The sequence below is a fragment of the Neovison vison genome, chromosome 2 (assembly GCF_020171115.1).
Source record: "Neovison vison isolate M4711 chromosome 2, ASM_NN_V1, whole genome shotgun sequence".
Classification (NCBI taxonomy): domain Eukaryota; kingdom Metazoa; phylum Chordata; class Mammalia; order Carnivora; family Mustelidae; genus Neogale; species Neogale vison.
In genome coordinates, this window is record NC_058092.1 from 99073682 (window position 1) to 99097801 (window position 24120).

Here is a 24120-nt window from a genome sequence, read left to right on the forward strand (position 1 = left end):
GGAGATGGAAAAATACTAAACAGGAAACTTAGCTTCGCATGAGTCACTTTAAGATTTTACTTTTTTTCCCCTAATCTACCTGCCTTTGCTTTCTTTTCAGAGTCCTGAAGTAATTGTTTTATGTATTTCATTCAGAGTTTTTAGTTGTAAGTAGTGGGAGAGAAAGGCTATAGTGGGATTACTTTGTCTTGACTCTCACTGGAATTTGGCTTAGTGTTTTTGAATTATAATCCTCAATCTATTTTTGGCCTGATGATTCATCATTATCTTTTTAGATCTTTGATTCTTTTAAGAAATAAAAAAGATTGTCCAGATTTTTGTCTTCAGCAGGATGGTTGGTCTGAATTACTTAGCCATTACCAGAAAACAGAGTCCTTGATGCTTTTCTAAAATGTAGATCAAATCATGTCACTGTCTAATTCTTTTAATGGCTTTCCATAATTTTATGGATAGCATGGTATTTGCTACTTCCCTCCACCTTGCCAAATGTTCCACCACATGCCCCACATACACAGGCTCATGGAGAACTGCTTGTTACTCCCTAAACAGATTATGCTTCTGAGATTTTGCATATTTTTTTTATTGGCTGATCCTCTTTATTCATCTCATTACCTTTATTTGTCCTTCAAAATTCAGAATAAATATTGCTACTTGAGAAGTATTCCCTAATTTTGCGTCTGATTTAAATGCTTCTTCTTTTACTTAGTACCCTTAGTATACCTTTACCATGTATTTATGAATTCCTTCAGCAAATATTTATGGATTGCCTAGTGCATGCTAGACATCTCCTGCAGCTTAAGTGCAAATGATAATATCTTGATTCAGGATAGTCAACATTTTAGACAATGTCTTTCATGATAGTAGGCAATAAATTAATGAGTTAATGAATAAATCTGTTCTTAGATGTACCTATAAAAATACTTTTGTTTTAGTGTATTTTTTGGTGATTGTTTAAAAAAATCCTTTCAGTGCTATCCTGTACACAATATAAAATTATTTTTAATTCTTCAGCCTGCCATTTGAAGTACTGTATAAACTTTTTTTGTAGACTTTGTAACCTAAATTAGTTGGTGTTGGGAAGGACTTAAAAGCTTTTGTAGGGCGCCTGGGTGGCTCAGTGGGTTGGGCTGCTGCCTTCGGCTCAGGTCATGATCTCGGGGTCCTGGGATCGAGTCCCGCATCGGGCTCCATGCTCAGCAGGGAGCCTGCTTCCTCCTCTCTCTCTCTGCCTATTTGTGATCTCTCTCTGTCAAATAAATAAATAAATAATATTTAAAAAAAAAAGCTTTTGTAATCTACTTACATTTTCATTGATTTACTTTCTTTTGTAGCATGTCTGACCAAGAGGTAGTCTTCTTTATGTTTGAATATATTCAGTGATGGAATCTCACTAACCTCAAGATTGTCATTTAAGGATAGTTCTTATTTTTATATTGAACTGAAGTCTCTACAGAGTTTCTCCTATTTTATTGTAATTCTCCATAGACCATATGGAAAATCTAGGCCACTTTTTTCTGTGCTATCTCTTTAGATTTTTAAAGCTGGCTTCTTGTCCTTTTTGAATCTTCTTTAGCCTAGACATTTCAAGATTCTTCAGTACTTTTGTTATTTTTGCTGATCTGTTGAACATCTTTGTTATGGAGTCCAGATCTGTATGAATTCCTCATATTGGAGAGATCATATGATAATTGTCTTTCTCTGATTGACTTATTTTGCTCATCCTAATACCCTCTAGTTCCATCTATGTTATTGGAAATGGCAAGATTTCGTTTCTTTTGATGGCTGCATAGTATTCCATTGTGTGTGTGTGTGTGTGTGTGTGTGTGTGTGTATATATATATATATATATATATACCACCTCTTCTTTATCCATTCATCTGTTGATGGACATCTAGGTTCTTTCCATAGTTTGGCTATTGTGGACATTGCTGCTATAAACATTCAGGTGCACGTGCCCCTTTGGATCACTACATTTATATTTTTAAGGTAAATACCAAGTAGGGCAACTGCTGGGTCATAGGGTAGCTCTATTTTCAACTTTCTGAGGAATCTCCATGCTATTTTCCAGAGTGGCTACACCAGCATGCATTCCCACCCACAGTGTAGGAGGGTTCCCTTTTCTCTGCATCCTCGCCAGCATCTGTGTTTCCTGACTCATTAATTTTAGCCGTTCTGACTGGCATGAGGTGGTATCTCATTGTGGTTTTGATTTGTATTTCCCTGATGCTGAGTGATGTGGAGAACTTTTTCATGTGTCTATTAGCCATTTAGAGGTCTTCTTTGCAGAAATGTTTTATGTCTTCTGCCCATTTCTTGATTGGTTTATTTTGTTGTTTGTGTGTTGAGTTTGGTAAGTTCGTTATAGACTTTGGATACTAGCCCTTTATCTGGTATGTCATTTGCAAATATCTTCTCCCATTCTGTCAGCTGTCTTGGTTTTGTTGACTGTTTCCTTTGCTGTGCAAAAGCTTTTGATCTTGATGAAATCCCAATAGTTCATTTTTGCCCTTGCTTCCCTTGCCTTTGGCTATGTTTTGAGGAAGAAGTTGCTGCGGCTGAGATTGAAGAGGTTGCTACCTGTGTTCTTCTTAAGGATTTTGATGGGATTCCTGTCTCAGATTGAGGTCTTTCATCCATTGTGAGTCTATTTTTGTGTGTGGTGTAAGGAAATGGTCTATTTCATTCTTCTGCATGTGGCTGTCCAATTTTCCCAGCACAATTGGTTGAAGAGACCATCTTTTTTTCACTGGACAGTCTTTACTGTTTTGTCGAAGATTAGTTGACCATAGGGTTGAGAGTCTATTTCTGGGCTCTCTATTCTGTTCCATCAATCTAGGTGTCTGTTTTTGTTCCAGTACCATATGGTCTTGATGGTTACAGCTTTGTAATAGAGCTTGAAGTCTTGAATTGTGATGCCACCAACTTTGGGTTTCTTTTTCAACATTCCTCTGGCTATTCAGGGTCTTTTCTGGTTCCATGTAAATCTTAGGATTATTTGTTCCATTTCTTTGAAAAAATTGATGGTATTTTGATAAGGATTGCATTAAATATATAGATTGCTTTAGGTAGCATAGACAGTTTCACAGTACTTGTTCTTCCAATCTGTGAGCATGGAAAATTTTTCTATTTCTTTGTGTCTTCCTCAGTTTCTTTACTAAGTACTTTATAGTTTTCTGGGTAAAGATTCTTTGTGTCTTTGGTTAGGTTTATTCCTAGGGATCTTATGGTTTGGGAAGGAATTGTAAATGGGATCACCTCCTTAATTTCTCTTTCTTCTGTCTTGATGTTGGTGTATAGAAATGCAACTGGTTTCTGTGCATTGATTTTTGTATCCTGACACTGTACTGAATTCCTGTATTGAGTTCTAGCAGTTTTGGAGTAGAGTCTTTTGGGTTTTCCACATAAAGTATCATATCTGCAAAGAGTGAGATTGCCAATTCAGATGCCTTTTATGTCTTTTTGTTGTCTGATTGATGAAGCTAGGACTTCTAGTACTATGTTGAATAGCAGTGGTGCTAATGGACATCCCTGTGGTATTCCTGATCTTAGGGGAAAAGCTCTCATTTTTTTCCCCATTGAGAATGATATTTGCTGTGGGTTTTTCATAGATGGCTTTGATAATATTGAGGTATGGACCCTCTATCCCTACATTTCGACGAGTTTTGATCAAGAAAGGATGCTATATTTTGTCAAATACTTTTTCAGCATCTATTGAGAGTATCATATGGTTCTTGTTCTTTTTTTTTAAAATCAAAGTATTGTATCACATTGATTGATTTGAGGATGTTGAGCCAAATTTGCATCCCAGGAATAAATCCCACTTGTTGTGGAGAATAATCCTTTTAATGGACTGTTGGATCCTATTGGCTAGTATCTTGGTGAGAATTTTTGCCTCTGTGTTCATCAAGGATATTGGTTTGTAATTCTACTTTTTGGTGGGGTCTTTGGTTTTGGAATCAACATGATGCTGGCTTCATAAAATGAGTTTGGAAGTTTTCCTTCCATTTCTATTTTTTGGAACAGTTTCAGGAGAATAAGTATGTATTCTTCTTTAAATGTTTTGTAGAATTTCCTTGGGAAGCCATGTGGTCCTGGGTTCTTGTTGGGAGATTTTTGATGACTCTTTCCATCTCCTTACTGGTTATGGATCTGTTCAGGTTTTCTATCTGTTTCTGGTTCAGTTTTGGTAGTTTATAGGTCTCTAGGAATGCATCCATTTCTTCCAGATTGTTAAATTTGCTGGCATACAGTTGCTCATAATATGTTCTTAAAATTGTTTGTATTTCTTTGGTGTTGGTTGTGATCTCTTATCTTTCATTCATGATTTTTAAAATTTGGGTCCTTTCTCTTTAGAAGAAACTTAATAAATTTGAGAATTTTTCCCCTTCTCCTGGGATTGTATCTAAATTTGTGGGTTCTTATATAATACCATGTAATAGAGAAGGACATTTGTTTTTCACTCCTCTTCCATTGAGGTTTTCATTGTTCCAATTAGTATTCAGTAACTGGTGCACTTAGGTTGTTGCTGAGTTTTCCCTCATTTCTGTTCTTGGGGGCCCATTCAGGTCTGCTGATTCTCAGTTCTTTATCACACTATGCTCAGCCACACAGAGTATTGGGACAAGGGAAATTGAAATGATCCAAGGCCCTATCTGTCTAGATATATTTTACAGTCATTTATTCTCAGGTTTTTTCATCTTCCTAGAGCCCTGCTGAAGACAAAAAACCAAAAACAAATGAACAACAGCAACAACAGCAAAAAACAGCACAGTCTCATTCTGCCCTTGGTTTGCCCAAACTATCTGGGGTTTTCATGGTCCTCAACCCTGAGGCTTAGTCTGATGAGTGTAGAGGGCTCTAGAACCTCTTTTTAAGTCTCTCCCAGAACCTGATAAGCTCTCTTAGCATCCCCTTTTATTTTTTTATTTTTAAAAAAGATTTATTTATTTTTTAGAGAGAATGAGAGTGCGCATGAGTAGGAGGGGCAGAGGAAGAGAGAATCTCAAGCAGACTCTAAGTTTGGAGGCCGACTTGGGGCTTGATTCCAGTACCCTGAGATTGTGACCTGAGCTGAAACCAAAAGTTAGTTGTTTAACCAGCTGCAGCACTACCCAGGCACCTTAGCTTCCCCTTTTAAAGGCCTCTTCCCACAAATTAGTAAATATTTCTTTGGTGTAGATATTAAGAACATTTGTTCAGACTCATGTATTTAAAAAAATCTATAGTTTATGTTCTGAATCCTTCCCCTAACCCCCAACATTGTTCTTTTGAAACCCAAAGATTTTTTTTTCTTTGTTTTTGGTAAAATCATCTCTTCTTTAAGGCAGCAAGTGCTGAAAGATCTAGTTGCCTGGACTGGGGCAAAACAAATAAAATAAATGGGGAGGGGGAAGTCTGGAGGCGAGGAGGAGAGGGAGGGAAGGTAGTAGGGAGAAGGTAGTGAGGTAGGGGGTGGGGAGATAGGTAAATAGATCAATGGATAGATAAATATCAAGAAGAAAAATGAAAAATGTAGGGTTATATTTTTACAGTACTACACATCACCACACTGAAACACTCAGCTATCAGAGGCCCTTTGTGCTACCCGTAGGACCTTGCTTCTGACAACTGTAAAGTAGGTCTATACCCATTTATTTTCTTTTCTGTAGTTTTACTTATCTAATTTCCAGGACTTTCCTATTAGAAAAATGGCTGGAGGGTATTTTAAAAGTACTGATGCTATTATCAATGGGAAGATGGAGATGTTGGCAATAGAATGCAGTTCTTTGGCACAAATAGTTTCTGAGGAATAGAGATGTGTTGCAAAATGTGTTAGGTAATGAATGAAACAAAATAGAGGAGAAGTATGAACTATTTTTTTGTTCAAATGCTGATATGTTCTGCCTTTATTTTCTTAAATTTCTAGCCCTTTAATATTCAGATAAAAATGGTTCAGTTCCTGTTTCATATGCTATAAGTTCAGAGTGCTCTCCATTATTTTTGAGAGGTTTAGATACCTATATTCTTCTGAAGTTAGCTCATGTACCCTCTTTTTGGTTATTTGGCTTCTCATTTACAGTTGAATCTATCATAACTGCTCTGTTCTTCTTTATGGCTTGTTATTGAGAATGTGGGACTAGTACCCTCTTTAAATTTAATGTGCTTTGGGGGGCCTGGGTGGCTCAGTCAGTTGAGCATCCAACTCTTGATTTCAGCTCAGGTCTTGATCTCTTAGGCTCTGCATTAGGCACAGAGCCTACTTTAAAAAAAAAGTAAATTTAACCTGAATTATCTGGTGCTGGCTTCATTTGGAGAAATAATATAGGAACAACAACATTGTCTGTTACTGTCATGTGCTTTAATTCTAGGATAGAATAGAGGGAATTTATTGTATAGATTATAGCTAGAGGGAATCATTGCTCAGGTTAAAAACCAGAAAAATAAAAATGTTGTAAAGGATTTATAGAGGATTTCTCTTTGGGTCACACCTATTCTTAACTTTGTTTTTTGGGTCTTGAAGTTTATCTTCCTTTCTGCTTCCTCAGAGGTAGAGCAAGAGATCAGAAGAGTAGGCTTTGCTTTTCATGTGTACCCTATGAGTCATAAATATACAAAGGAAAATACACTTGGGCAAATAATTGTTAAATCCCCACTCAATGTAAAGGCTAAAACTGTAAATCTATTTTACAAAGTTTGAATAAATTCATAGGTAGTAGTTCTATAAAATATTAGAGCTTTTGAGGTTGAAGTACAATCATGTCTCACTGTGTCTTACTGTGAAACTACTATGAAGCAGCTTATTTTAAAAATTTATTGTTGAAGTATAGTTGACATATAGTGGTATATTAGTTTCAGATGTTATAGTACAGTAATTCAACAATTCTATACATTTGATGCTACTTTAAGAGACTCAGGATATACTAATACACTTCATTAACACAAAATTTTAAGTATTTTAATGTTTTCCTGAGGCATTTTGAGTATTATCTTGATGGCATTATAGTCACTTTAAAATTTAAATCTGAAATATTTTTTATTAATAATAGATGAAAACGAACGAGAAGAAACTAGGCAAGTGTATGTGGATCTAAATAATAATATTGAGGTAAGTGTTAGTAAAAAGTTAAATATTTTAAACAGAGGCATTTCTTTTTTAAAGTTTGAATGCAATTAGCCAACATATAGTACATCATTAGTTTCACAAGCAGTGTTTAACAATCCATTGGTTGTGTATAATAGAGTCATTTCTAAGCAGAGTGGAGTGATAACTCTTCTTGATAAAGGGATTATTATTTATTTGTTGACATATGATTATATCCAGTAAGATTCTTAAGGTTCTATACTAGGAGTGTTAATGTTTTGTTATTTAGTAGCTTTTGAATTTACATGTTAGTGACACCAATTTATCAAGTATTAACTCTTTGTCAGAGACTAGCATATTTTGACACATACACATTAATTTGAAACATAGAAAATACCTGGTTCCTGCTTACCTCTCTTATTCCATCATCTTTGTTTTCCATTTTCCTTCTCTGCTATAGTTGTTCTTTTTTATGTTTCTGAAACTTTCTAGGCTCTTTCTGATCTTGGTTCTTTGATTTTGTTCCGTCTAGCACTTTTGTGTCAAGGTTTAAAGCAAATTCTTTTTAAAAAATCTCCTTTACTACTTTATCTAAAATACCTTTCCATTCAATTATTTTCTGTCTCCTCACCTCATTTAGTTTTTCTGAAGAGCACTTGGAACTACATGACATTTATTTGATATACGTGTGTATGTATAAGTATTCTTTCTTACCCTGGAATGTTAGTTAGTTCCAGTAGGGTAAGGACTTTGTCTTAATCTCAACTGTCTAAATCAGTGGTTGGCACATAATACATAAGCAGTAACTATTGAACAAATAAATGAATTCATACAATTTTGCAAATCAAGATTTGTTGAATACTGAATGAACTCATGCTGCCAGATGATGAAAGTGTAATTTGAACTCTACTGGGGAGGGACCTTAGAGAGGTTACACTTTGTGGAGGAAGACAGAAATTAAATAAGTAAGCAAAAAAATAAAATTACAGACTCTGTTAAGAGCTATTAAGTAAATAACTAGAATACCAACAATCATTTTTCTGTTGTTTGGTATTATATAATTTAAGCTTCTGGGAAGCAAATATAATAGGCAGTCAGTGGGTTTTTAGTAAATATTTAATTATTACAAGTTATAGGGATTTCATTATTTAAAGTTGAATCGTTTTAAATTTAATGATCCTGAGACAAATTTATTAATATTTTCATAGTTGGAAGAACCTATTTAAAAAATATAAATATGATCCTTAAAAGTTAAACTTTATGTTTCAGAAAATGATAATAGCTTTTGAGGAACTTCGTGTGCAAGCTGAGAATTCCAGACTGGAAATGCATTTTAAATGTATGGATCTTATTTAATTTTCATATTACTCTACTTATGTTTATATTTTATTAGATTTTTAAAAAAAATTATATTATCTTTTATTTTTTAAATTAGCATATAATGTATTATTTGTTTCAGGGGTACAGGTCTATGATTTCAACAGTCTTACTCATTTCACAGCACTCACCATACCAAAGACCTTCCCCAATGTCAATCACCCATCCATCCCATTCCTCCAATCCCCCTTCCCTCCAGCAACCCTCAGTTTGTTTCCTGAGATTAAGAGTTTCTTGTGATTTGTCTCCCTCTCTGATTTCATCTTGTTTAGTTTTTCCCTCCCTTCCCCTGTGATCCTTTGTCTTATTTCTCAAAGTCCTCATATCAGTGAGATCATAATGATAATTGACTTTCTCTGATTGACTTATTTCACTTAGCATAATACCCTCTAGTTCCATCCATGTCATCACAAATGACAAGATTGGTTTTTTGATGGCTGCATAGTATTCCACTGTGTGTGTGAGTGTGTGTGTGTGTGTATGTGTATGTATGCCACATCTTTATCCATTCATCTGTTGATGGAGATTTATTAGATTCTTTTAATGTTTTCACAGCTTTAGTTTGATGCCCCAACTCCTTCAAATTTTGTATTCTTTGTGGTTTTGTAAGCCCCTCAAAATCTTGTGGAATGTGGAAAGTAATTGATATATATTGAAAATAGCCTTTTGGCTTCAAAGCTACATTTTCCCTGAAACTAAACTTACTATGATTTGTACTTTATTTTTTAGAAGTGTGATTTGGTCTTATTTTTACTTTTTTTTTGGTGAAGTTTCATGTCTAAGTTGATACTTGAACGACCTGGGTTTGAACAGTGCAGGCCCACTTATATTTGGATTTTCTTCAGTAAATCACAGTACTGTAAATGTATTTTCTTTATGATTTTCTTAATACTTTTTTTTTCTGGAGCTCCTGGGTGACTCAGTGGGTTAAAGCCTCTGCCTTCGGCTCAGGTCATGATCCCAGGATCCTGGGATCAAGCCCCACATCAGGCTCTCTGCTTGGCAGGGAGCCTGCTTCCCTTCCTCTCACTCTGCCTGCCTCTCTGCCTACTTGTGATCTCTGTCTGTCAAATAAATAAATAAAAATCTTACAAAAAACTTTCTTTTTTCTAACTTTATTGTAAGATTATAGCTTATAATATGTATGATGTTCAAAATGTGTGTTAAGCAACTTTATGTTACAGGTAAGACTTCTGGTTAACAGTAGGCTATTAGTTTATTTAGTTTTTGGGGAGTCAAAAGTTGCATGTGAATTTTCAGCTCTGGTAGGGGTCAGCACCCCTAATGTTTAAGGGCCAACTATATATATACATTTAAAATGTGTTGTTTCAGATTAGCGTGTTATAAAGAATAAACTCTTACATATGTACTGTTGTAAAAAGTATAGAATTTTATTCTACTTTGATGTTTTAAAAATTCACTACTTTACTCAAAAGAAAGTTAGTAGCAAGAAAATAGCAGTTAAGCTTGCTAGAAACCTTTGAGGCTTAATATCTAGATAAATAAAGAGGTGAAATAAAATACCAGAAGCTTTACATTTTGTTGTTATATAATTATATTAAATTATTAAATTATAGCTTCTTTATTTTTAAAGTGAAAGAAGATTATGAAAAAATCCAGCACCTTGAAGAGGAATACAAGAAGGAAGTAAATGACAAGGAAAAGCAGGTATTTTTTAAAAATCAGCTTTGTATTTTTTATATTTACTAACTCATAAAATACTTAAAATTTCAAAAGAAGTCTACTTGCTGACTGCATGATAAATTTCTATAAGAGAATTTTAGTATTCTACATATCAAACATACAGCCTTTTGCCTAGCAGAATTAATTTCCACTGATTCAAACAGGCATGCACTGAATACCAGCATTTAAAAAAAATCAATGAATTTTCTACAGTATTTAAATAGGTCATTGTTGCAAAAATAATTAACTTTTGTTCAGATAAAAACCTTATAAAATGTAAAGATGATGATCATTGACCACTTAATCCACACTTTGCAGTCTATTTTGAAATGCACTTACTATTCATGACACCATTGATGGGGGACTAAAATGTTCTTTCACTTCTATTTGTCATATAGTGGAAAATTGGAAAATAACAAGTCTATGTTCTTTGTTATTCACAAGAATACCAGGTTATTACTGTGACAAATTTATCAGTTTGAAGTTCGGTGCTTTCCAATGGAAAATGATTCATAGAAAGGAATCCTCTTCTATTTCCTCCCTATTTTTTCAGAGTTTTTCTTCTTTGATTTGGCACAGGATACTTTGTAATGATAGATAACAAGATTGTCTATTTAAAAAGTTAATTGAAAGTACAGAGAAGATAGAGTTTTCTTCAAGTTTGGTTAAATTTATATGTTACGTTTGGATCTTTTGAATGAGTTAACAGTTTTCTATATTTGAGTTGAAATTTTAAACTAGTTTCTGAAAGAAGGTGTTTTTAAAAGTTAAAATTGTGTGTATTATAAAGAACACAAAAGTAGAGGGAAGTGCTAAACTTTTTGGGTTCCGGGTGCATGGGCAGATGAAAATAAGGCAGTGAGGTTTTTCTGTCATCTTGAATCTGGAAGTCTTCAGCTTGTCTTTTTGTCTTTTACCTTTTTCTTCACATGGATTCTATATTCTTCTTATTTTTTAGAAGATTTTATTTATTTATTTGACAGAGGGAGACACAGAGAGGGAACACAAGCCGGGGGAGTGGGAGAGGGAGATGGCTTCGTGCTGAACAGGGAGCCTGATGCGGGGCTCTGTCCTAGGACCCCGGTATCATGCCATGAGCTGAAGGAAGATGCTTAACAATTGAGCCACCCAGGTGCCCTTGGACTGTATATTCTAATCATCTGAATATTTTTGCTTCTCTAAATGCGGCATGATCCTTGATTTTTTGTCTTATACAAATTAGAATATTCATTTTTCTGGGTTTGCTTGATTAATTTCTACTGGACTATCAAGACTCAATTCAATACTCTGAGAAGGATTAATTTTTTATTACATCCCCTAAGACTGAGGTAATTGTTTTCCTGATTCATATATTTTTGTCCTATAACTAATAATATTCAAGTATAGTTGTTTGTCTCCTGGTCTAGGTTCTGAGGGCTTATTGATATTGTTGTTGTTTTATTTAAGCTTATGAACATGACTTTTAAACATAAAATTAAAGCTATTCATCATAATTTGCTATACTATAACATTAAATTAGTTACTTAAGAGCATAAGTTAAATGGTTTAAAGTAAGCCTGTATTATAACTTAAAAAACACTTTCCTGTCTCATACATGCAAATTAACTTCTCCACATTAATGTCTCTCCACTCGAAGTTACCCTTCTCCTAAAGTCACTTCTCTGAAGCCTATCATAGTCCAAAGAAAAGGAAAAAAGTGTAATCAGGACTGATTTATGTATTAAAAAAAAAGATGGCACAGAAGAAGGGAATGCAGTTCTACAAGTGCAGACCATCTTCAAGTAACAGTTGAGACCATAGAATAAATGCAGAGGCATCATGATGAATCCCACTTAACTACAGACCAACACTTCTCTACAAATTATGTTCTTTGATTGTCAATTAAATACAAATTTTAACTTCATAGCTCAGCAATTAAGGGTCATATACTGAAGTCAATACACACACCTAACATTTCAGTTTGAGCTGTTTCAATATATATAGAGCTGAAATCTGTTACAAGGTATGGCCTAACAAATGTTAATGAGAATTTAAAAAAAAATAGTTTTTACAAGTATTAAATTTTCTTGCACATTGAAGTCCTCATATACAGGGCAAAGTCAGAACTTTTATATTTGAATTTATTCTCCATTTAACTTTTAAAACACTACTATGGTTGAATATTAAAACAAAAGCAATAGCAAGTAGTGAGCTATGATTATACTCCATCACTCATTCACTACAGCATGTAAAATGCTAGCAGTGTTATTCACTGGCCCCATTAAGAGGTCTGATACTGAACACCACCCCTATGATGATGTTCACCATCCTCATATGCATCCCCATTGTAATGGCACTGTCTCTCCTGATTTGGATCTAAGTCCAGCAGTTCCACCTAGTCCGTTTCATCAGTCTCTTCTACTTCCTTCTTCTCAAGTAGGAGTTTTTCCAGCAAAGAGAGTAAGGCATTCTCAGGAAAGTTTACCTTAAATTTGATGATTAGGCAACTCTTCTCATATGGTCTATGATAAATTGGCATGCCTTCATTTAGCACACACTTGATAGCTCCATACCTGACAATCTGACCTGGATGAGAGGTGATGATGATGGTTTGGTTGTCAAAAGTAGATATTGGTTTGGAAAGCCACAGGGTGCTTCAATCAGCTATATGTCTGTGCACATGAAAAGGTCTTCTTGCTGAGTAAAAGCAATGTGGTCCTTCTGACCTTAAACAATAATAGTATCTCCTTGTTGCAGTCCTGGTTCTTGGTGTCCTTCACCATGGAATGTTATCTTGCCATCTTTCAAATCTTTGTCAGTATGAACTTCTAGAATCTTTCTCAAACTATCTTCCTTCCATTGCAGCTTTCACATCTGTCTTTAGGACTGATCTGTTACTCATGGCCCTTGCACTCCATGCATACAGATTGAATTTGCTGAACCATTCCAGGTCCTATGTGATAAATTGTTATTATTATTTGCTTTCCAGTACCTTCACAATTGGGACAAAGTTCTACTCTTTTCTTACCCCCTCAGTCTTCACATTTGTTACAAATCACATTCTTTTGCAGAGCTAGTTTTCTTGTTGCACCATTATGTAAATCTTCTAAGATTACTGAGAGCAGATGTACAACATTTTTACCTCTTCTTTCTCTCTGCAGTCTTCCTCCTCCTCCAAAAATCATATCAAAGATGTCCATGGGGAAGCCAAAACCACCACCGGCTCCACCTTCTTTAACTGTATGCTCTCCTCCTTTGTCATATACGTCCCTTTTCTTTGCATCAGAGAGTTCTTCATAAGCTTGAGAAATCTGTTTAAACTTTTCCCCTTCCTTTAGATTCTTTTCAGGATGGTACTTCAAGACCAGTTTCCTGTAAGCCTTTTTTAGTTCTTGGTTGGCATTGGGTTTGACCCCCAAAGCATCATAGTAAGTTGTTTCTGTCACCATTTTCTAAAGCTAGTGAGCATGTTGAGGTCAGTGTGGAGGAGGGGGAAGGAGTGCATTGGTGGGCAGAGCTCAGGCAGCTGCTGCTCCTCCGCTTCCCACCTAATGTTCTGGAACATTCCCTAGGCTCTGTTTTTCTTTAAGTTCCCTCATCTCTGTATATTCAATACTTTGGTTTGTGGAACAGAGGAGGTGCTCCATAATATTTATGGAATAAATGAAAAAATACATTTTATTATATATCTTCTAAGTTCTAACTTAAAATGAACCTTATAATATTGGGTAGATCATATTAAACATTTTTTGAATGAACTTTGTGCAAGCATATACTAAATGCCCTTGCACAATTAGCTAAAAAAGCACAGAAACAAGTACATAAAATAATCATAGGTGGTGGTAATTGCTAAGGTGTCATGTGTAATTTTTCATATCTCTAATGTATTACTTATATATTTCATTTTAGGTATCACTGCTATTGCTCCAAAATACTGAGAAAGAAAATAAAATGAAAGATTTAATATTTCTGCTAGAGGAATCCAGAGATAAAGTTAATCAATTAGAGGAAAAGACAAGTAAGAATTTACATAAGAAAATACAATAATGTGTCTTATGTATTACTCTTATTATATTTAAAATTTTGGCTTTCATTGTAGTTTTGTTGTAACGTTTTCCAGTGCTGTAATTCTCAACCTGGTTTGGATCAGTTGGAGAAGGGGTGTAATAGAGTCACTAAGGGAACTTTTTCATTGTACATGTGCTCTTCTTTTCACTTTTCCATATTCTCCACTTCTTTAGAATTACAACAAAATACTCCAAGAAAACAAGGACTTGTTTTTCTTTTTGTTTACTGATGCATTCCAGGTGCCTAGAACAGTACATGGCACACAGGACACTCAACTGTTTCATGAATGACTGAATACACTGGAACATTATAGAGTAAGTGAGTGTTCCTGGAGCAAGACATTTGGAAAGGCATTAGGGAAAATTGCTTTTGAACTAAATCTTTTTTTCCAATTTATTTATTTTCAGAAAAACAGTATTCATTATTTTTGCACCACACCCAGTGCTCCATGCAATCCTTGCCTTCTATAATATCCACCACCTGGTACCCCAACCTCCCACTCCCCTGCCACTTCAAACCCCTCAGAACTAAATCTTTGATTAAAGCTTTACTAGACAGTGAATTGGAAGGGAGAATGTAGGCAGAAGAAATGCCTTGTGCAAGCCCTAGAACTGTCAAAGTTTCTATTTGAAACACTGGTTGGTATGTCTTTGTTAGAGAACTCAGTAGGTGAGACTGGAAAAGAATGGATCAAATTATGAAGAATCTTGAATGTCAATTAGGACTGTCTTATTGAACATTTTTTAAACTTGTTTAAGGCACTTGGAAGGCATAATACACTTATGAAACACTGTGCACCTTTCAGAGCATCATACAGATTTTGTGATATTTGTAACTTTTCTCTTAAAAATCCTCTTTTGCATATGACAAATAATTATCTAGTTCCTGTGAAACTATGCCTGCTCATTTGATCTTACAATTATTAATATATCCTATGCTCTAGACATCACAAAATGAACTTCCCCTACATTTTCCATTCTTTCTATGTCCCCATCATACTTTCACTACTTCCTCTACGCAAAAGGAGGAGCCTCTTACCTCGAATCCAAATATTTTGCCTGAATTCCAATGAGCTCCTTATTCTTAAGAATGGCTTAACCATTAGTCATCTGTGACTAAGGGTGTCTTGCAGGTAGGGACTGTGTCCATTAAATATCTGTGTAACTCAGTGTCTAGCATATTGCTATGTACCTAGTAGTCAAATAGATATTAGGATGAATGGATATTTAATCTTATCATATAAAACTGTAAGTAATTTACTGGCAGTAAGTAACCAATTCTGTGAGATTCTGCAGACTCATAAGCACTGAAATGTATTCATTTAAGTTACATTTATGTAACATTTAAGTTGTATTCATTTATTATGTCCTATATGTATCTCTTACTCTCTTTTTCTGTTTCATTTTGGAGATCTATCAACCTGTTTCATAATCCTGCCTTCTTCTGTGTCTAATTTGCTTTTATTTATTTAGTTTTCTGTATTATGTTCAGTTAGCCACTGTATAGTACATAATTAGTTTTTGATGTTGTGTTCAGTGATTCGTTAGTTAAGTAAAACACCCAGTGCTCATCACAACATGTGCCCTTCTCAGTACTGATCACTCTGTTACCCACCTCCCCCAACCAGTGAAACCCTCAGATTGTTTTCTGGGGTCCATAGTCTCTCATAGTTCATCTCCCTCTCTGATTTCTCCCCATTTGGATTTCCCTCCCTTCCTCTTTGGTCCCTTGTGCTACTGCTTATGTTCCATATATGAGTGAAACCATATGATAATTGTCTTTCTCTACTTGACTTAACTCACTTAACATAATCCCCTCCTGTTCCATCCATGTTGATGTAAATGGTGGATGTTCATTTTTTCTGATAGTTGAATAATATTCCCTTGTATATATGTACCACATCTTCTTTGTCTAATTTGCTTTTAAACCTACCTACAGAATTCTTTATTTTGGATTAATCATATTTTTTTCCTTCTAAAATAGCCATTTTATTATTATTTCAAATTCCAGTTCTCCGGTTAAATTCTGTCTTGCTGTACATACTGTATGTTTCTATTTTTATTTTTTATCAAAGTATAATTAATATACAGTATATATTTCAGATGTACAATGTAATGATTCAATAATTCTATACAATATTCAGTGTTCACCATGAGTGTAGTCCCCAAACAAAGTGTAGTCCCCAAACAACGTTACTACAATATAATTGACTATATTTTCTATGCTATTCTTTTTATCTCCATGATTTACTTATTTTATAAATGGAACTTTGTACTTCTTAATCGCCCTTTTTTTACCCATCTTCCTTCACCCACCTTCTCTCTAGCAGCCATTGAGTTTGTTATCTGTATTTAATAGTCTGTTTTTTGTTTGTTTTGCTTTTTGGATTTCACATATATATGTGTGAAATCATATGGTATTTGTCTTTCTGTGTCTCACTCTATTTCATTTAGTATACTACCCTCTAGTTTCATCCATGTTGTCAAACATGGCAAGATCTCATTCTTTTTTATATGGCTGAGTAATATTCCATTATATATATATGTATGTATGTGTATGTGTGTATTTCATATATATATATATATATATATATATATCTCCCATTCCATATCTTGGTTATTGTAAATAATGCTGCAACAAACATAGGGGTACATATATCTTTTTGAATTAGTCTTTTTTTTTCTTTGAGTATATATCCAGAAGTGGAATTGCTGGATTTTATGGTAATGCTATCTTTAATTTATGATGGAATATCTATACTGTTTTCCACAGTTGTTGCACCAATTTACATTCTCGGCAACAGTGCTTGAGAGTTCCCTTTTCTCCACATCCTTGCCAACACTTGTTATTTGTTGTCTTTTTGATTTTAGCCATTCTCTGACCGGTGTGAGGTGAAACCTTGTTGTGGTTTTGATTTGCATTTCCCTGATCATTAGTGATGTTGAGCATCTTTTCAAGTGTCTGTTGGTCTGTTGGTCATCTGTATGTCTTTTTCAGAAAAATGTGTTTTCAGGTCTTGTGCTCATTTTTAAAAAAGATTTTATTTATATGAGAGAATGAGTAGGGGGAGGAGGAGCAGATGGGGAGGGAGAAGGAGAGGGAAAGAATCTCAAGCAGACTCCACACTGAGAAGTAAACCCAACTTGGATCTCAATCTCAGGATCCTAAGATCATGACCTGAGCTGAAACTAATAGTCAGATGCTTCATTGACTGAGCCACCCAGGTGCCCCAGATCCTCTGCTCATTATTTAATTGGATTATTTTTTCCATGTTGAGCTGTGTAAGTTCTTTTATATTTTAGATATTAACTTCTTACTGGACATGTCATTGGCAGATATCATCTCCCATTCAATAGGTTGCCTTTTTGTTTTATTGATTGTTTCCTTTGTTGTACAAAACCTTTTTATTTGGGTGTAGTTCCAATAGTTTATTTTTGCTTTTGCTTCCCTTGCCTAAGGAGATATATGTATAAATATGTTGCTGAGATGATGTGGATAGAACTAGAGGGTATTATGCCAAGTGAAATAAGTCAGTCAGAGAAAGACAAGTACTGTATGATTTCATGCATACATGGAATTTAAGAAATAAAACAGATGAACATAGGGGAAGGGAAGGAAAAATAAGATGAAAATTGAGAGAGAAGCAAACCATAAGATGCTGAACTCTAGGAAACAAACTGAGGGTTCCTGGAGGGAAGGGGTGGAATGGGAGAAGGCATGGGCATTAAGGAGATCACTTGATGTATTGAGCACTGGGTGTTACATGCAACTGATGGATCACTAAATTTTACCTTTGAAACTAAGTAAAAAAAAAAAAATGTTGCTGAGGACAATGTCCAAGAGGTTACTGCCTGTGTTTTCACTTAGGAAGTTTATGGTTTCAAGTCTCACATTTAGGTATTTAATCCATTTGAGTGTATTTCTGTGTATGGTGTAAGAAAGTTGTCTAATTTAATTCTTTTAAATGTTGCTGTTCAGTTTTCCCAGCACCATTTATTGAAGAGACTTTTTCCCATTATTATATTCTTATCTCCTTTGGTGTAGGTTGATTATATGTGTGTGGGTTTATTTCTGGGCTATTATGTCCCATTGATCTATGTGTCTGTTTTTATGCCAGTACCATACTATTTTGATTAGTACAGTTTTGTAGTGTATCTTGAGATCTGGGATTGTGATACCTCCAGCTTTGTTGTTCTTTTTCAAGATTGCTTTGACTCTTCAGGGTCTTTTGTAGTTTCATTCAAATTTTAGAATTGCTTGTTCTGGTTCTGTTAAAAATACTATTGGTATTTTGATAGGGATTACATTGAATATATAGATAGCTTGGGGTAGCATGGATGTTTTAATAATATTAATTATTTTAGTCCAGGAGCATGGAATGTCTTTTGTTGTATCCTCTTCAGTTTCTTTCATCAATGTCTTAGAGATTTTGGGTACAGGTCTTTCACCTCCTTCTCTTTGGTTATTCTTTGGTATTTTATTCTTTTTGGTGCAATTGTAAATAGGTTTGCTTTCTTAATTCTCTTTCTGCTATTTTTATTATTAGTGTATGGAAATGCAACAGATTTCTGTATATTTTTTAATCCCCTGTCCTTACTGAATTAATATATCCATTCTAGTAGTTTTTTGGTGAAGTCTTCAGGATTTTCTGTCTATGGTATCATGTCATCTGCAAATAGTGAAAGTTTCACTTCTTTCCGACCAATTTGGATGCTTCGTATTTCTTTTTATTGTCTGCTTACTGTGGCTAGGGCTTCTAGGACTACGTTGAATAAAAGTAGTGAGTGGACATACTTGTCTTGTTTCTGATTTTAGAGGAAAAGTTTTCAGGTTTTCACCTTTGAGTATGATGTTTGCTGTGGATTTTTCATATATGGCCTTTATGATGTTGAGATAATGTTCCCTCTAAGCCTACTTTGTTGAGGGTTTTTATCACAAATGGCTGTTGTACTTCGTCAAATGCTTTTTCTGCATCTACAGAAGTGGTGATACAGTTTTTATCCTTTCTCTTGTTGATGTGGTGTGATCACGTTGATTGATTTGCAAATATTGAACCACCCCCTGCATACCAAGAATAAATCCCACTTGATCAATGTGAATGATTTTTTAAATGTATTGTTGGATTTGGTTTGCTAATATTTTGTTGAGGATTTTTACATCTATGTTCATCAGAGATCCTGGCCTGCAGTTATCTTTTTTTGGTGTGTGGTGTCTTTATTAGGTTTTATTATCAGGGTAATGCTAATCTCATAGAAAAGATTTGGAAATTTTCCTTTTCTCTTTTTTTGGAATGGTTTGAGAATGGGTATTAACTGATCTTTAAATATTTGGCAGATTAACCTGTGAAACCTGGACTTTTGTTTGTTGGGAGTTTTTTGATTACTGATTCAGTTTCATCGCTAATATTCAGTATGTTCAAAATTTCTATTTCTTTCTGATTAAGTTTGTGAAGATTTAAAAAAAATAATTTATCAGCATCTTTTAGGTTGTCCAATTTGTTGGCATATAATTTTTCATAATATTCTCTTACAATCTATTGTAGTTCCTGGTGTTCGTTGTTATTTCTATTCTTTTATTTCTGGTTTTATATATTTGAGTCCTCTATTTTTTTTTTCTTGGAGTCTGGCTAAAGTTTGTCAATCTCATTTCTTTTTTAAAAAAACAAGCTTTGGTTCCATTGACATTTATAGATATATATTTTTTAAGATTCTGTTTCATTATTTCTGCTTTAGTTTTTATTATATCCTTCTACTGGCTTTGTACTTTCTTTCCAGCTCCTTTAGGTGTTAAGCCTAGGTTGTTTACTTGAGATTTATTTTTTAAAAAATTTATTTATTTTAGAAGGAGAGAATGCAAGTGGGGTTAGGGCAGAGGAGAGGGAAAGAGAGAATCTCAAGCAGACTCTGTGCTAGGAGTAGACCCCAACATTGGGCTCAGACCCCGAGATCATGACTTGAGCTGAAACCAAGATTTGGACTCTCTTTTGTTTGTTTCTTGAGGTAGGCCAGTTATACCTATAAACTTACCTCATAGAACTGCTTTTGTCCCAAAGATTTTGGACTGTTGTGTTTTCTTTTTTTTTTTTTTAATTTATCTCAAATTAATCAAAATATAGTACATCATTAGTTTTAGATGTGGAGTTCAGTAATTCATCAGTTGTACAGAACAGCCAGTGCTCATCACATCATAGGCCTTCCTTAATTCCCATCACCCAGTTAGCCCATCCTCCCACCCACCACCCCTCCAGCAATCCTCAGATTCTTCCTCCTAGTTATGAGTGTCTCATGGTTTGTCTCCTTCTCTGATTTCTTCCCATTCCATTTTTCCCATTCTTCCCTTATGATCCTCTGCACTCTTTCTTCTATTCTTCATATGAGTGAAACCATATGCTAATTGTCTTTCTCTGATTGATATTTTTCATGTAGCATAATACCCTCCAGTTCCATCCATGTCACTGTAAATGGTAGTATTTCATCCTTTCTGATGACTTACTAATATTCCATTGTGTGTATATACCACATCTTCTTTGCACATTGATCCATCCACAGACATCTTGGCTCTCTCCACCATTTGGCTATTGTGGACATTGCTGCTATAAACATTGGGGTGCAGGTGCTCCTTCAGATCACTATATTTGTGTTTTTGGGGTAAATACCACTAGTGCAATTTGTGGGTCATAAGGTAGCTCTATTTTTAGCTTCTTGAGGAACCTCCATACTGTTTTCTGGAATGGTGGTACCAGTTTGTATTTCTACCAACAGTGTAAGAGGGTTTCCCTTTCTCCACATACTTGCAAACATTTGTTGTTTCCTGACTTGTTAATTTTAGTCATTCTGAATGGTGTGAAGTGGTATCTCATTCTGGTTTTAATTTGTATTTCCCTGATTCCAAGTGATGTAGAGTGTTTCTCATGTGTCTGTTGGCCATTTGTATGTCTTCTTTGGATAAATATCTGTTCTATCTTCTATTTCTTTATTAGATTATTTGTTTTTTTTGGGTGTTGAGTTTGATAAGTTCTTTGTAGATCTTAGCTACTAGCCCTTTATAGGATATGTCATTTGAAAATATTTTCTCCCATACGTAGGTTGCCTTTTAGTTTTTTTGATTGTTTCCCTTTTTGAAATTGTGTTGTTAGTCACCATAAAATACATCATTAGTATTTTATCACAATAAAATACATCATTAGTTTTTGATGCAGTGTTCCAAGGTTCACTGTTTATGTACAACACCCAGTGCTCTGTGCAATATGTGCCCTCCTTAATACCCACCCAGACTCACCCATCCCCCACAAAAAATCCTCAGTTTATTTCTCATAGTCTCTCATTGTTCATCTCCTCCTCTGATTTTCCCCAATTTACTTTTCCTTTCCTTCTCCTAATGTCCGCCATGTTATTTCTTTTGTTCCCCAAGTAAGTGAAACCATATGATAGTTGACTTTCTCTTATTTCACTCAGCATAATTTCCTCCACTCCTGTCCATGTTGATACAAAAGTTGGGTATTCATCCTTTCTGATGGTTGAGTAATATTTTATTGTATGTATGGACCACATCTTATTTATCCATTCATCTGTTAAAGTCTTGGATTTTCCACAGTTTGACTATTGTGGACATTGCTGCTATGACCATTGGGGTACCTATGGCCCTTCTTTTCACTACATCTGTATCTTTGGAGTAAATACCCGGTAGTGCAATCACAGGGTCATAGGGTAGCTCTATTTTTAATTTTTTGAGGAATCTCCGCACTATTTTCCAAATAGGATGCACCAACTTGCATTCCTACCAACAGTGTGGAAGGGTTCCCCTTTCTCCACAACCTCTCCAACATTTGTTGTTCCCTGTCTTGTCAATTTTTGCATTTCTGTCTGGTGTAAGGTCGTATCTCAATGTGGTTTTGATTTGAATCTCTCGACTAATGATGATGAATATTTTTTCATGTGTCTGCTAGCCATTTGTTTGTCTTCACTGGAGAAGTGTTTGTTCATGTCTTCTGCCCATTTTTTGATGTGATTATCTGTTTTGTGTATGTTGAGTTTGAGGAGTTCTTTATAGATCTTGGATATGAACCCTTTGTCTGTAGTGTCATTTGCAAATATCTTCTCCCATTCCGTGGGTTGCCTCTTTGTTTTCTTGACTGTTTCCTTTGCTGTGCAGAAGCTTTTGATCTTGATGAAGTCCTAAAAGTTCATTTTTGCTCTTGTTTCCTTTGCCTTTGGAGACATGTCTTGAAAGAAGTTGCTGTGGCCGATGTTGAAGAGTTTATTGCTTATGTTCTCCTCTAGGATTTTGATGGACTCCTGTCTCACATTGAAGTCTCCTAATCCATTTTGAGTTTATCTTTGCGTATGGTGTAAGAGAATGGTCAAGTTTCATTCTTCTATACATAGCTCTCCAACTTGCCCAGCACCATTTATTGAAAAGACTTTTTTCCACTGGATATTTTTTTCCTGCTTTTTTGAAGATTATTTGACCATAGAGTTGCGGGTCCATATCTTGGCTCTCTATCCTGTCCCATTTGTCAATCCATCTGTTTTTGTGCCAGTACCATGCTGTCTTGGTGATCACAGCTTTGTAATATAGCTTGAAATCAGGCAATGTGAGTCCCCAGCTTTGTTTTTCTTTTTCAGCATTTCCTTAGTGATTCAGATACTTTTGTGGTTCCATACAAATCTAAGGATTGTCTGTCCTAGCACTTTGAAAAATGCTGGTAGTATTTTGATTGGGATGGCATTTGAAAGTATAGATTGCTCTGAACAGTAGAGACATTTTAACCATGTTTATTCTTCTGATCCATGAACATGGAATGTTTTCCCATTTTTTGTGTCTTCAAGTTTTTCCATGAGTGTTCTGTAGGTCCTCGAGTATAGATTCTTTACCTCTTTAGTTAGGTTTATTCCAAGGTATCTTATGGTTTTTGGTGCTATAGTAAATGGAATCGATTTTCTAATTTCCCTTTCTATAGTTTCATTGTTAGTGTATAAAAAAGCTACTAATTTCTGTGCATTGTTTTGTATCCTGCCACATTACTGAATTGTATGAGTTCTAGTAATTCATGGGTGGAGCCTTTTGGGTTTTCCATATAAAGTATCATGTCATCTGCAAAGAGAGATAGTTTGACTTCTTTGCTAATTTGAATACCTTTTATTTTTATTTGTTGTCTGATTGCTGTTGCTAGGACTTCTACTACTATGTTGAACAACATAGTGAGAGTAGGCAATCTTGTTGTGTTCCTGATCTCAATGGGAAAACTCTCAGCTTTTCCCCATTGAGAATGATGTTCATTATGGGTTTTTCATAGATGGATTTTATGAAGTTGAGGAATGTTCCCTCTATCCCTATACTTTGAAGAGTTTTAATCAGGAAAGGATTTTGTATTTTGTCAGATGTTTTTTCTGCATCAATTGAGAGGACCCTGTAGTTCTTTTCTCTTCTCTTACTGATTTGTTACATCCCATTGATTGATTTGTGAATGTTTAACCACCCATGTGTCCCAGGGATAAATCCCACCTGGTCATGGTAGATAATCTTTTTAATGTACTGTTGGATCCAATTAGCTAGGATTTTGTTGAGAGTCTTGGCATCCATATTCATCTCGGATATTGGTCTGAAATTCTCTTTTTTGGTGGGGTCTTTGCCTCGTTTGGGGATCAAGGTAATGCTGGCTTCATAGAAAGAGTCTGGAAATTTTCCTTATGTTTCTACTGTTTGAAACAACTTCAGGAGAATAGATATTATCTTCTTTAAATGTTTGGTCCTCAGGGAATCCATGAGGTCCTGGAGCCTTGTTTTTGGGGAGGTTCAATGCTTCAATGTCGTTACTAGATATTGGTCTGTTCAGTTTGTTCAGTTTGTCAGTTTCTTCCTGTTTCAGTCTTGGAATTCTGACTTTATTCTGATGGTCCTCCCCCTGTACACATTGCTATATTTCTAGGAATGCATCCAGTTCTTCTAGGTTG

At 35.0% G+C, this 24120-nt stretch overlaps 1 protein-coding gene and 1 pseudogene across 2 annotated transcripts in view; one reads left to right on the top strand and one right to left on the bottom strand.

Moving 5' to 3' along the window:
- The window catches only part of SYCP1 (synaptonemal complex protein 1), a 131626-nt gene that overhangs the window by 19982 nt on the left and 87524 nt on the right, over positions 1 to 24120 (top strand). For both annotated transcript variants that reach the window (XM_044236488.1, XM_044236489.1), the window contains exons 8-11: positions 7026 to 7084; positions 8330 to 8399; positions 10032 to 10105; positions 14009 to 14117. In XM_044236488.1, the coding sequence (XP_044092423.1) occupies positions 7026 to 7084; positions 8330 to 8399; positions 10032 to 10105; positions 14009 to 14117 (312 nt within the window). The remainder of the gene's footprint in view (positions 1 to 7025; positions 7085 to 8329; positions 8400 to 10031; positions 10106 to 14008; positions 14118 to 24120) is intronic.
- LOC122898806 lies at positions 12381 to 13548 on the bottom strand (annotated as a pseudogene).